The sequence below is a fragment of the Colias eurytheme genome, chromosome 18, assembly GCF_061535395.1.
Source record: "Colias eurytheme isolate Ceu_HAF_F1 chromosome 18, ilColEury1 Martin Lab GWU primary, whole genome shotgun sequence".
Taxonomy (NCBI): Eukaryota; Metazoa; Arthropoda; class Insecta; order Lepidoptera; family Pieridae; genus Colias; species Colias eurytheme.
Window position 1 is genome coordinate 8,036,287 of NC_142997.1, and position 14,062 is coordinate 8,050,348.

A 14,062-nucleotide genomic window follows, 5' to 3' on the forward strand; every position below is an offset into this window, starting at 1 on the left:
AAAGATAGAACAAACTAACATTAACACCTCGTCGAAAATAAACCTAAGTTTAGCCGGCTAATCTTAAGTTTATGTTCTCACCTACCTTTAGCCGTGACATATACACTAAATACCTAATATACAATTGACCCTACAACTATTAGGTACAATATTATGATTTAAAAATGTGTATTAACTAGGTGTCTACTATTTTCAGTATAAAAGGATTGTTGTATAAAAGATTTAATCAACTCTTGTATAAGCAATGCAACTTCATTGATTTATCGTATTTATTTAAACAAAAATGAGTTTTATTTACTACTTACGTTTACTTCAAAATGTAATATAACATGACGTCTCATTAATTTTCTTAACTGCCTTATTTTATGTGTTTAATTTATATGTATACGCTTTAGTTAAAAATAAATTATTTATACAACAAAACCTAAATAAAAATAATTATTTATAAGTTTATAATATTATATTGAAATATTTACCTGGAATTAAACGAAAAAAATATTTGTAGAAGAATATTCATTTGAATTTCGAAGGCACTCGACACTTTTTTTCTATTTTTTCTTTTTTACGGGTGTTGCCAGTAACAAATGAGGTTATATAGTTTTGACAGCTTTATTTTTTAATTGTGTTCTTATTAAATTTAAATGGAATTATTGAACTAGTATTTTGATATCTATTTATTAGCATATTTTGTTAATTAAAGCTAGGTCAAAATGAAATCAAATAATTTGTATGAATTTTGTTCCAATGCCCGCTATAAAACTAAATGTATTTGGCCTTAATAAGACTTGCAGTTTGTTTGGACTCAAGTTAAAACAAATACATAATTTAGACTGTTTTATTAATGCTTTAAAGTATGAATAATAATATATAAATGATAATTATAATATTATCTGATTTGTAATCTATGCGAAGCTTTACGTGTTTTGTTTTTGTAAAGTTAAAACCCTTTTAAGATTTTTTTTACTTATAGGAGAGGTTTTTTTTATCTTGTGTGTTTCACATTTTACAATTTAAATAACCGTTTTACCCTTCTATGTTTTGATATTTTAATACGTCATAAAATTTTTGTTTGTTTTCCAAGAAACGATATTTTCAATGAATAATGTATGCAATCTCGGTTGCAAAAAATGCACGCTTCATAAGCGATTTTAAAAATTAATATCTCAAAAAATTACAATTTATATTAGTAAAAACTGTAATTATCTACTATTAAAGGAAGATTTTAAACTTTTAAAGTCCAGCGCAATCATACCCAGCTTATAGCAATTTAGTATTACCATGTATATATAATATTACTATACTATACTGGTATTACCACCCAAGTCGCTAATTACATAATAATAAGTTTATATGATACCTTACCTCTTTTCTGATTATTATCAAGATTCTCGCAGGTGTAAGAAACTGCGAAGTTTTCGTAGTCAGTCGCCAGCACCCAAAGAGACGAATTTATATTAACTGAAAAAAAAACAAAAGTGTTAACACTACATAATCGTTGCAGTTTCACCTCGAAAGGTCAATTCGCTTTTATGATATGAAAAATATTACGTATATTTTTTATATCTTTAGGATTAATTAGGCTTTTAAATTAAAGAGGATGTATGGAAATTTTAAAAATCTTAAACAACAGTCAAGTTGTTTTTGATTGCATAATAATATTTACATTGTTTACTACGATCGAATTCAAGACATAATCACGAATACAAACAAAAGTCAGCGACTTCGCTCGCTACCTACATGTTGGTAAGTTTTCATGAGCCATTTTTTGTATGTAAATTGTAAATGTTACAAAAAAATGTATATCTAGTCAGATGCATGTAATTTACTTAAATGTACTTGTTGAAATATGTATCTTTAAAAGTTTATTGTACAAAAACCTTACAGATAAAGAAATCCATACTAATATTATAAATGCGAAAGTAACTCTGTCTGTCTGTCTGTTACTCAATCACGCCTAAACTACTGAACCAATTTTCATGAAATTTGGTATAGAGATATTTTGATACCCGAGAAAGGACATAGGCTACTTTTTATCCCGGGAAAATGACGCAATCACATAGGATAGGTTTTATCCCGGAAATCCCACGGGAACGGGAACTATGCGGGTTTTTCTTTAACTGCGCGGGTGAAGCCGAGGGCGGAAACCTAGTTGATAATATATGTATGAAATATAAATAATTTACGTAGGTAGGTAGACAACCTATGTATAAGGTACCTAATTATATGTATATCTATACTAATATTATAAAGCAGAAGAGTTTGTTTGTTTGTTAATGCGCAAACCTCAGGAACTACTGGTCCGATTTGACAAATTATTTCGGTATTAGATAGCCCATTTATCGAGGCAGGCTATATTATATCATCACGCTAAGACCAACAGGAGTGGAGCACCGCGGGTAAAAGCAAAGAGAATAAAACCGCGGGGCACAGCTAGTTTTATGTAAAATTATCATGTGTTTGTGACCAAACCCCTCTTACTCCGAAACGACTTGAATGATGTTTATGCAATTTTTTGTGCATATCAAATAGGTGTTTACCTCCTATTGTAAATTAGTTTTTATACTCAGTATATGGCAAAACATGTTTGGCGAGTCAGCTAGTAAATACGAAATATTCATATTTCATTCATATTCCTCTTGGCAATAAAATAGGCAAATCCACCTCTGAGAAAGTGTGCTTTTGAATGCAAATTTACCATCTGGCTATTTAAGTGCTTAGTATATAATTATTTGCAATGCATCGTAAAATATAATGAACCTAATGAATATACTAATGCAAAGTAATTAGCAAATATCTGTCTATAATTTTATTCATTGAGAACTTAACGTCTTTAGGGATTAAAGGGCCGATATAATCATTATTTTACTAAAGTCGTTTCGTATGAAGTGATATTTCGTAAGTTAGAATATAAAGTAGGTACTATAGCTTTCCACCCGCGGCTTCGACCGCGTTATCAAAGAAAACCCCGCATAGTTTCCGTTCCCGTGGGATCTCCGGGATAAAACCTATCCTATGTGTTAATCCACGTTACCCTGTATATGTGTGCTAAATTTCATTGTAATTGGTTCAGTACTATTTGCGTGAAAGAGTAACAAACATACATACATACACACATCCATCCTCACAAACTTTCGCATTTATAATATTAATTAATATTAATAGTAGGAACAGGAAATATTATCACAAAATTATATCTAAGTATTTATTCATATTCATTTTATTGACATCTTATAATATAATTTTATTGACATCTTCTTTATCTTATATATAAAAATGAATCGCAAAATGTGTTGGTAAGCGCATAACTCAAGAACGGCTGAACCGATTTCGATAATTCTTTTTTTATTATATTCCTGGGAGTACGAGGATGGTTCATATGTAGAGAAAACGTAAACATGTACCACGGGCGAAGCCGGGGCGGACCGCTAGTATGTATATAAAAATGAATCGCAAAATGTGTTGGTAAGCGCATAACTCGAGAACGGCTGAACCGATTTCGATAATTCTTTTTTTATTATATTCCTTGAAGTACGAGGATGGTTTTTATGTAGAGAAAACGTAAATATGTACCACGGGCGAAGCCGGGGCGGACCGCTAGTCTTATATATAAAAATGAATCGCAAAATGTGTTGGTAAGCGCATAACTCGAGAACGGCTGAACCGATTTCGATAATTCTTTTTTTATTATATTCCTTGAAGTACGAGGATGGTTTTTATGTAGAGAAAACGTAAATATGTACCACGGGCGAAGCCGGGGCGGACCAAAATAATTATACTAGCTGTTTAGAGAAAACTTACAAAGTATATAAAAGTCTTAAGAAAAGTTTCTTGAGATAAACTGACATAAGCACAGATAAGCAAACGGAAGGTCAGATAAATTATGTTTATTGCTGTCAAGTCTTAGGTCTTAAGTTTTTTTTCTTGTGTTCATAAATTAAATTCTAAAACAACAAATTCACTGTTTTTTGAATCATACTAAAATTCTAAGCATACCTAATGCCTAATTTACATAGTACATAATAGTATAAGTAGGTAGTCTACGCATAGGAGGTGCTACTCAATATGAAAAGGTCATTTTTTGTTACAGGATTTGTTGTTGATACCAAGAAATGCATAAGTAGTTGATCTGCTGTTTTTATTTGGATCTATTGTTGTTATTTTTTTTTGTAAAAATACAGTAACGGAATGTTCAAAAGTAAATATAATGGGTACAATTTGTCGTAACAAAAACGAATCACTACATAGTATAAAACAAAGGACCTTTGCGCATGCTTCGTGTGTCTGTATGCTAATGCCCCAGCCACACTATGCTACTCGTCCTGCTACTCGTGCTGCTCCTCGTCCTGCTCATCGCGCTGCCGCTCGCCTCGATATTGCCGTCTGGCCACACACTGCTCTACTCGCGCGATTAATCGCGACGCTCTTCACTAGGGATGGGTCGTCGACGTATTTTTCATCAACGAGACTAGATAGTTAAATGTCGTTCATCAACTAGTCATTCAACTAGTTAAAATCTTCGACTAGTCCATGTGTAAAATAAATAACTATTATTAAATAAATTCTTAAAACAATAAATTCTAATCTCAATAAAACAATTAATAAATATTTATGCTTTCTTACAAAAATTATACTCCCTAAAAAAAGTATTACTAAAAAACTTATTATCGTTTGTTTTTATAGTTTAAATTCAAAACATTGGTCTTGTAAACCAAAAATATTTTTTTAAAAAAACTTCAAAGAAAAGACTTTATTCTTATCAATAAGACTGTTTAGCCGTTGAATTCAACTAGTGCATTGGTGAGCGATGGACTAGTCGAATCGTTGAGTGTACATATAGACGGTTAATTTAACTAGTCCGTTGATTCCATGACGCCCATCCCTAATTCGCACTCGTATTGCCGGTCCTTTGACTCGCGCGCAAAAGCCGACAGCAGTGAGCAGGACGATGAGCACGACGAGTGGCATGACGAGTAACGTGGCCACACTACGTCCCTGCCTACTTCCCTCGTCACTTCCCATACCACTCGTCGAGTCGTGTGGCTGGGGTATTAGATCTTGAAAATTATGCAACAGATTTTGATGGAATTTTTATATAGATAGAGTAATTCAAGAGGAAGGTTTTGGTATATAATTTATTAGGTTTGAGAGTGAGCTAAGCCACGGGCGGAAAGCTATGAATAATTTTAAAATGTAGCTTTTTTATTTTTAGATATCTGAAGTCTCTAGACTTTTTTTTATAGACATAAAAAAACTAACGATGTGCTCTACACTTAAATTTTTTGTCCATAGAAACAAAAATATAACTTTTTTGTACCTTTTTTTGTGTGTTGTTTGTAACGTTACATTATAAATAAAAAAATAGGTATTACGATAAATTTCCATGAAGGGTAGAGCTTAAAGCTCAGAACATAATATTTATATGATATATCGATAAATTTTAAATAAAAATTAAATATTATTTTGACGTTATTGTCGTTATTGAACACGAGACGTTGAAACATCTACATTTAGCCTAATCATAGAAATTATTTGATTAAGGGCCGATTTTTCAAACCCTGGTTAAAACTTATCCGTCCAATAAAGTATTACACGATAATATTAAAATGTCTCCTGTAAACTGTCAATTGCGGGCAATAAGAATAAACTTCGAAATGGTAGTTTTATACGTTATTCGACGAATAAGTTTTAACTGAGGATTGAAAAATTTGCGCTAATAGTAACTATTTATCTAAATAATCCTGATACAGAGATAAAAAATATTCCAAGCTTAACACTATATCAAGATAATACGATATAAAATATAGTGGCTTATATAACTTAAATATATATGTCACTAGTTGCACCCCGCGGTTTCACCCAAGTGTCCCCGCTTTTGGTGGTCTTAGCGTAATGATATATAGCCCTATAGCCTTCCTCGATAAATGGGCTATCGAACACCGAAAGAATTTACAAATTGAACCAGAAGTTAAAGTTAAATAAGTTCCTGAGATTAGCGCGTTCAAACAAACAAACTCACATACGTATACATAAACCACTAGGTATGATAATAACTCACAATAATGATGTAAATTTATGATTAACTAAACACTGCCATAAGGTCACGATACAATTTTTCTAAAACGACCTAATGACGTTATCCCCAAACAAAAAAAAGACTGATAAATGCTATTGAATGGTGAATGATAACACTAGTTATCGAAATTGTACGAAAAACACTTTTGCCGTTTCAATTGTGACTCTTATTACTCGATAAACTGTGATATGACTAAAGTAGAATACAATATGTATGAAACTGTTTTTCCTTAAACTTTACATTGGTACGGATGCACTCTGATTCTTTTTTACTAGTTTTTTGGGTGCGCTTTGACTAAAATTTTACAAACGATGTACTAAAACATTTCTCGTTTACCATTATTTATTAAAAAAAAAGACGGGTTGCACTCCGGGAGTGCCGGCAGAAGTGAAAACTTGATTACGCATGGAATTTATGGGTTAAAAAAAAAATCCGTCTTATGCTGGCCATACACCATACTTTCTATCGTCCAATCAGCATGACGCTGTAGCTTGATCCAATCTGCAGTTTGTCCATAGAGACCACACACACAACGTTTGAATTGTCCAATCGGCAGCAACGTTCAGTTGAAGCCATGGCGTCACCGGTGACAGACGACGATGTTTTAGTCGTTTTGGGCGTTTTATTCGTAAAAATGAAACAAAAAAAGGATTACATGCCGGGAAGCTTAGGAAGATTATTGTTATATATATGTACCTATTTAATGAGAAGTACCCAATGTGTTAAGTAATCTGGTACTTCATCTATCTCCCAAACAAATCTTATTCAAATCCGTAACCGTTGACATCTAAACATCCATATACTTTCATATTTATACACCAAGCGAGCGAAGCGCCTATGCTTCAGCTTGGACGAAAAATGACCAGAAAATTGACCAGACTGAAGTGACGATCGCATACCGCCATACACGGTCCAATCGACATGATCCAATCGCCATGATCAAGCCAAAAGAATCGAAATTCGATTGTTCCGTCAAGTATAACTATCATGCCAAATAATGCCAATCCACTCCCACACATGGTCAGTTCTAACTGATCCAATCGGTAGCGTCATGCCGAAGGGACGATAGGAAGTATGGTGTATGGCCAGCATTACGCTTTTTCGATCAGGCCACGTGTCCTGACGCGAGTTTAAGATTTTATACCCAGCGCCGCTAAAGAAGTTTTCACTTAAAAAAAACACATCAGAATCCGTTATGTAGTTTAAAAGGTATAAACATTCAATGGAACATTTTCGTGTGGTGTCTCTCGATGTTAGTCAGAAGGGCTTCTACATCTTAACGCGGACGCATAAATGGAAAAGCAGCGGGCATATAAGGTATATTTGCAAGATTTACTTGTTATTGATCTATTCGAATATTAATGCAAATGGTGGTAAAATATTCAAGATTATGTAAGTTCATATAAAAATATTATAGAGGGAAGCTATCTCAAAAATATCACAAGACGTATTTTTAAGTATAATGGATGCCAGAATATTGTGATTAAAAGGGCTCATGTAAAGAAAAAAAAAGGTTAGATAATTGTACGGAACCCTACAGCTGTCGCGAGTGCGACTCGCACTCAACCGTTTTTTTATTATTATATTATATTATATTAATAAGGTATTTAATAATTATCCTACAAAAATAACAAAGATAATAAAAATACAATCTTATCGTTAAATATATCGGCATTTTTTAACTTTGATTAGATTTAATCTTATTACCAATTATTGTAATTAGTCGGTTATGATGTTATACATTATGTATTTTTAAAAATCAATATGTAGGTATGCAAAAATGCTCGAATGATTGGAAATCACTACATAGTATAAAACAAAGTCGCTTTCTCTGTCCCTATGTCCCTATGTATGCTTAAATCTTTAAAACCACGCAACGGATTTTGATGCGGTTTTTTGTAATAAGATTGTAATTAGTCGGTTATGATGTTATACATTATGTATTTTTAAAAATCAATATGTAGGTAGGTATGCAAAAATGCTCGGATGATTGGAAATCACTACATAGTATAAAACAAAGTCGCTTTCTCAGTTCTCTGTCCCTATGTCCCTGTGTATGCTTAAATCTTTAAAACTACGCAACGGATTTTGATGCGGTTTTTTTTAATAGATAGAGTGATTCAAGAGGGAGGTATTAGTATATAATTTATTATGTTTTAAACAAAGCGGGCGAAGCCGCGGACCGAAAGCTAGTCTATACTAATATTATAAAGAGGAAAGGTTTGTATGTATGTATGTATGGTTTTCACGCATAAACTACTGGACCGATTTTGATGAAATTTGGCACAGATAATCTTTAGACCCTGAGAAAGAACATAGGCTACCTTTTATTGCGAAATATGTACCACGGGCGAAGCTGGGGGGGACCGCTAGTATTTTATAAAACGTAGGAAAAGTAGGTAGACAGTTTATAGACTAGTCGATTAAAATATTTAAAAAATGATAAGATAATACGTTAGTAGGTGCCTTTTAATATTTCGCAACTGCTTTAATAATTTTTCGGGTAAAATATAGTAAATTCGGGCAAAAAAAGTTGGGTAAAATATACAAAAACTGGCAGAGCCAAATTATTGCTAAAAGTTTTTAACAAAATATTTACCTACTTATTACCCAATCTATGTTTGGTCTTCAAATATTAAAAATTCCATTTGAATCACGTTTATGCCGCGAAAGCGTATCATACAGATAACCTTTCGCGTTCGAAATATTAGTATGAATGTGATTAATGACATCGCAATTTTCATAATAAAAAACTTTTTGATAGATTTTAAACGCGATTTATTAATTACATTATTTGAGCGATGTTTCGAAGCGAATTTATTATGTAAATGCAATTAAAATTTCTTTACTAATAGCTGTGCTCCGCGTTTTTACCCGCATTGCTCCACTCCGATAGGTCTATGCGTTCCTCGACAAATGGACCATCTAACAAGGGAAAAATTTTTCAAATCGGACCCGTGATTTCTAATATTAGAAAGAAAGAAAGAAAGAAGAAAGAAAATACATTTAATCCAGCACACAAAAATACAAGGCAAAAACAACAAAATAACTTACAATGAACAAAAACAATCAAATAAAAATTACAATTTATAAAAGAGGTAAGTAGGTATCACGTTTGTACAAGTATAAAAAAAACATAGGTATTATATTATGTGGTTGACTATAGTATGTGTGCTGGACAGGGATACCACTCAGCAAATCTGTGGCTTAATAGCCGCAGCACTGATTTTCAGTGGTTCCCATATCGCAACTGACGTTTGCAGCGATAGGGGCTACAAATTTATAAAATAATAAAGTTTTAAATAATTTCTTACATACATTTTAATATATACATCCATTACATAAATATGGAATAACAGACACTACATTCATGCAAAAATGCTACATATATGCGACATGCGTACTATATATCTACTATAATACTATTAGCGTGTTCAATCAAGCTGCAAGCAGCCTCTTGACTTCTATAATATACTTTTATATTATAGAGCTCAAGAGGCTGCTTGATTGAACACACATCACATTGAATAGATTTAATACTTGATAATACTATTTATTGAAAATAAATTCAATGAATTAAGTGCTTTTTATTAAAAAAATGTAAGGTACATACCTCCCGGCGCCACTTCCAAGGTGACCAGCAGTCTTGCACTATTATCCGTACTAGCGATGGTAGCGGTACCACTGATGGTAGCCAGGCTCTGTGCCACCACCTCTCTATTCACCACTTCCACTACAGACCCTCGTAGGGTGTATTCTGCTCTGCTGCAGCTCCCAACAGCATTGGGGGAATAGTAGCTCGCTATTTGGTGCCATACTCCTTGGAACTGTCAATGGATAGTGTACCGTATAATAAGGGCAGTAGAACACATTTTGGAATGACATGATTGTATTATATAACTATCCCATACGATTAGGATATTAGGTACCTACTCTATGAAATAGTTAAATGAAAAACATATTTTGTAGTGTTAAAGTGATTGAGATAAAACGTCGCTGAGAAATATAAACTCGGTGGACTGGAAAGTCAAAAATAACAAAGGATAATGAAATGAATCGATATTTGGGTGACAAATTGTTTTCAAATTATGAACTTTGAAACTTTATTTCGTAATGGTTTATCATTAATAAAATAAAACAGTACATCCTAAAAAAAGCATCAACATTTTTCTTAATTAATTAGGATATTCTAATGCTTTAGCGTTCCAAAAGATTTACAGACTTTGATTCACTCGTCTTCAACAGCTGAAAGAGATTTTATCTAGCAATGAAAACGAAGCATTATTCCTAAAATGACTCGATTAAAAGGGATTAAGATTAATTAAAAAAATATTTATATCCTAATCTGGATTACCTTTAATCCATTTATTAGTCGGTTTATAAAAAATGCCTTCGTATAATCAATCACAAAAAATTTTGATAAAACTAATCTTTGGAGAGAGACTTCACTTATTATTTATCTGTTGCAAATATTTGTGTTAGGAATATTTTTAATGTAAGTGGAATGTATATAAGATTAGCTACAATTATTATCTGCCTAAATATCGCAGGTGTTACTATTTACATATAGATATTTTTATGATTGATAATTTTTATTATTCATTGGCAAATTTGAACAATACGATTTAGGATTGAAAAATGCGTGGGGTGTTCTTATAAAAATTCATAGAGAGTGACACATCATTAGCTGCTGTGTAATAGGATTTTTTTCTAATTATTATTTATCTGTGTAATGTTTGCTTTGATATATGAAAAATAAATTTTGAGGGAAGTCTCAAAATGATGATTCTCAGCGACTTAAATAGGATTATCGGATTTATCGAAATTACAATAAACATATAAAGTTTAAACACGTGCATTAATTTTTATCTTATCTTTTTTTTCTTCCTCAATACTTTTAAAATAACTTTGTGGTCGATGATACGCTTTACTACATAAAATTACTATTATTTTTTCAAAGTGATTTGATTATTTTTATCTATACATGTTAACATGGCTGAAAACTTTATCAAATTCACATTTTACACAATTTTAAATTAATGAAGTATCTATCTCTAAGGGAATGCATTTTACATGTATCTCTATCTATATTATCATACTTTTAGATCCTGACTTTTGCAGACGTCTTCGGACATAGAAAATGAACTAAAGGTTCCAGTAATACTCCTGTAAATTTGCCAATAATTTCATTTAATTTATACAAACCTCAGCAACATCAAAGTTCTGGAAAACTGTTGTATTAGGGTCGCATTGTCCAGGTAGGATAACAGATTGCCCTGGGGGTATCACCGGGAGTACATAGCATGCGGTGTCCGAATGGTCTGTCACCGTTAAATCAGCAGACCGCAATCCAAAGTTTGTGAAAATGGTCTGGTTCATGAGATTGGCTATCATTTCGCTGGGAAACGATGTGCTTCTACCCAGTTGCCAAATGTATACTGGAAACGATGTTAGGGTTAATACGAAGAATTATAGTATAATATTGATGGTTTCATTAAGCTGAGAAAATGAGGAAGAAACTTAGTACAGTTGAACCTCGATAACTTAAACCTCGATAACATAAAAACCTCTGTAACTTCACAAAATAATATGTTCCCTTCCCATCAGAGCCCAAAACCTCTTTAACTTAAAATACGCAACCTCTATAACTTAAATAAATAATCTCTGTATTGGCCCTCAATAACTTAAAAAAATGTTTCCACAACCTCTATTACATAAATTTTTTTGTCAATGAGTCATTTTGAAAGAGTTTCAAAACAAAAGGTTTCGGTATTTATTGCTTGCACGTGTTTACTATGTATTGTTAACGTAAACAATACATTACCTATTGTTTGCTTTATCGAAATTCTTCAAAGCTTTGCGGCGGTTAGCTTTATGACAACAACTTACTTGCATCATAAGTTTTTGAGCGTTGTCCTGGAAACATCACTTTACTTACTGTGTGATAAAACTGGCTTAAAATTAGTCCAAAAAGAAAACTAACAACCCTCACCTACGCTGATAAATTAAAAGCTATAGAAGCAGTGAAAAATGGATAGACCCTTGATAACTTAAAACCTCTATAACTTAAAATATTTTGTGTTTCCCTTGGACTTTAACTTATCGAGGTTCTACTGTATATGTATAGAGCCAAATAAGATAGGTATCCATGTTTTACAGTAGAGCGGTTGTTGTACTGATTTTAGCCCTTCAGTAATCATTAAAGTGGCAGTAATTTTTAAACATTGGAATAATATGATCAGTGAATAACATCAGAAAGTTGTGAATCATGATGATTTGCGATCACATTATACGTAGCTGTTACAAAATGAAAATTTGATTATGATCAATAGATATTTGATTTGAAGTGAAAAATAATTATCAAAAATTAATAATTTCTTTCAGTGGAGGTTGCCTTATTTTGGCAATAAAATATTGTTATTAGTAGATAACAAAGAAGTTTGAACTCCATCGTTATCGTGTTGTCAATGCCGAGGTTAACGTGTGTAACATGTGCCGATATGTCTCGGGTTCGATATCCGGGTTGAATGTTTTTTAATACGAGGAAAGTATTTGCACATCTCGTCAGAAAAAAATACTTCAATCACTAAAAATAAATGTTCTTTTTTAATATGTCCAAGAGCTGCTTTGAGAAACGATTAAGTAGATTGTATGAAATGGAATCCGCTGAATGTGCTCCATTGTAAGACGGTTTGGTATAATATCTACTCTATTAAATAATTATAATATCTTCAAAGGTGGTGCTGTAATCTCTCTTTATTTGGCTCAAGCTAGCAAATCAAATGACGCGGATACGTTGGTCATTAGGAGGTTACACACAAATTGAGCAGCCAAATAAATTAATGACGCACCCAGCCAGCCAATAGGCGAATCCACACAGAGCGAGCAGCTTCGCGAAGCATTTTCCGCGAATGGCTGCTCGGTCTTTGTGGACGTGGCTCGGCCGAGAAAATGTGCCGTGGCATTTTTATTTGCAATTGAATGAATAAATATATATTTCTTAAACAATGAATAAGCCATTGCCTATACAATATTCAGCAGAAGGTGTACTTATAACTTACTGTTTCTGTTAGTTGTCCCCACATTCTCACAACTGTATGCAAGGGCGAAGTTTTCGTAGTCTGTTAGCATGATGTTGAAATCGATGGCTGAAAATATTTTTAATTTAATTATATTATATAATAAATAAAATTGTAATTATGTAGTGAATAAATGTAAGCTTAATATTTGAAAGTCATTTTTAGAAATAAAATAATTTTGGATCAATTGAATTAGGAAATGGTCATATTATAGGATGGAATACTTTAGAGTTTAGTTGATGATTTATGTTCATAAACTAGTCTTATGTAATAAGCATAGTTAGATAATAAATTGTACCGTTTGTCTGTTATTTATTTTAAGTTTATTAGAAGTGAATTGTTTTTTAAAGCGAATTTGTAAAACGCCATCTACGTAAAGTAAAAAATACAGTTTGTTATCTGTGTTATCTTATGTTACAGAACAGCTTTTTTTTAGAACTACTTACTTTTACCAACCGGGGCCAACGTCATGGTATATGTGGCGGTATTATTTCTTGCGGACGCAACTCCATTGATTTCTTCTAGAAAGTTCTGATTCAGTGCCCTCATGTACACACTATAGTTATTGAGCCCAGCGGTCGTTGTATTGCTCGTTGGATTTATTTCTAAATACGAGCAGTCGCCTGGTTGAAGTGGGCTGCGAGTTCCCTCTATGCTGTTCCATTTTCCGGCAAACTGTGGGAAATTTAGCGTTAGAGTATAAAGTATTAAAGTCCCATGTCCCCTAGTGGGGTAAGGGGATTATACATCTGTTTCACTGATCGATTTTCTTTAGGTACAAGTAGGTGATCAGCCTTCTGTGTCCTGCCAGACCGAGACATTTTTTTTTATTCGTCTCCACCGGGAATCGAACCCAGGACCTCTCGGTATTACGCTGACGCGTCAACCACTGTACCACGGAGGCGGTCAT

The 14,062-nt window shown here is 32.8% G+C and overlaps 1 protein-coding gene across 1 annotated transcript in view; it reads right to left on the bottom strand.

The window, feature by feature from the left end:
• Positions 1-14,062, bottom strand: part of LOC149900816 (uncharacterized) — a 50,457-nt gene extending 36,395 nt beyond the window's left edge. The window contains exons 1-6 of the mRNA XM_090112720.1: positions 14,048-14,062; positions 13,599-13,827; positions 13,135-13,221; positions 11,279-11,511; positions 9,687-9,900; positions 1,363-1,458 (exon numbers count right to left, since the gene is read on the bottom strand). Of these exons, the coding sequence (XP_089968846.1) occupies positions 1,363-1,458; positions 9,687-9,900; positions 11,279-11,511; positions 13,135-13,221; positions 13,599-13,827; positions 14,048-14,062 (874 nt within the window). The remainder of the gene's footprint in view (positions 1-1,362; positions 1,459-9,686; positions 9,901-11,278; positions 11,512-13,134; positions 13,222-13,598; positions 13,828-14,047) is intronic.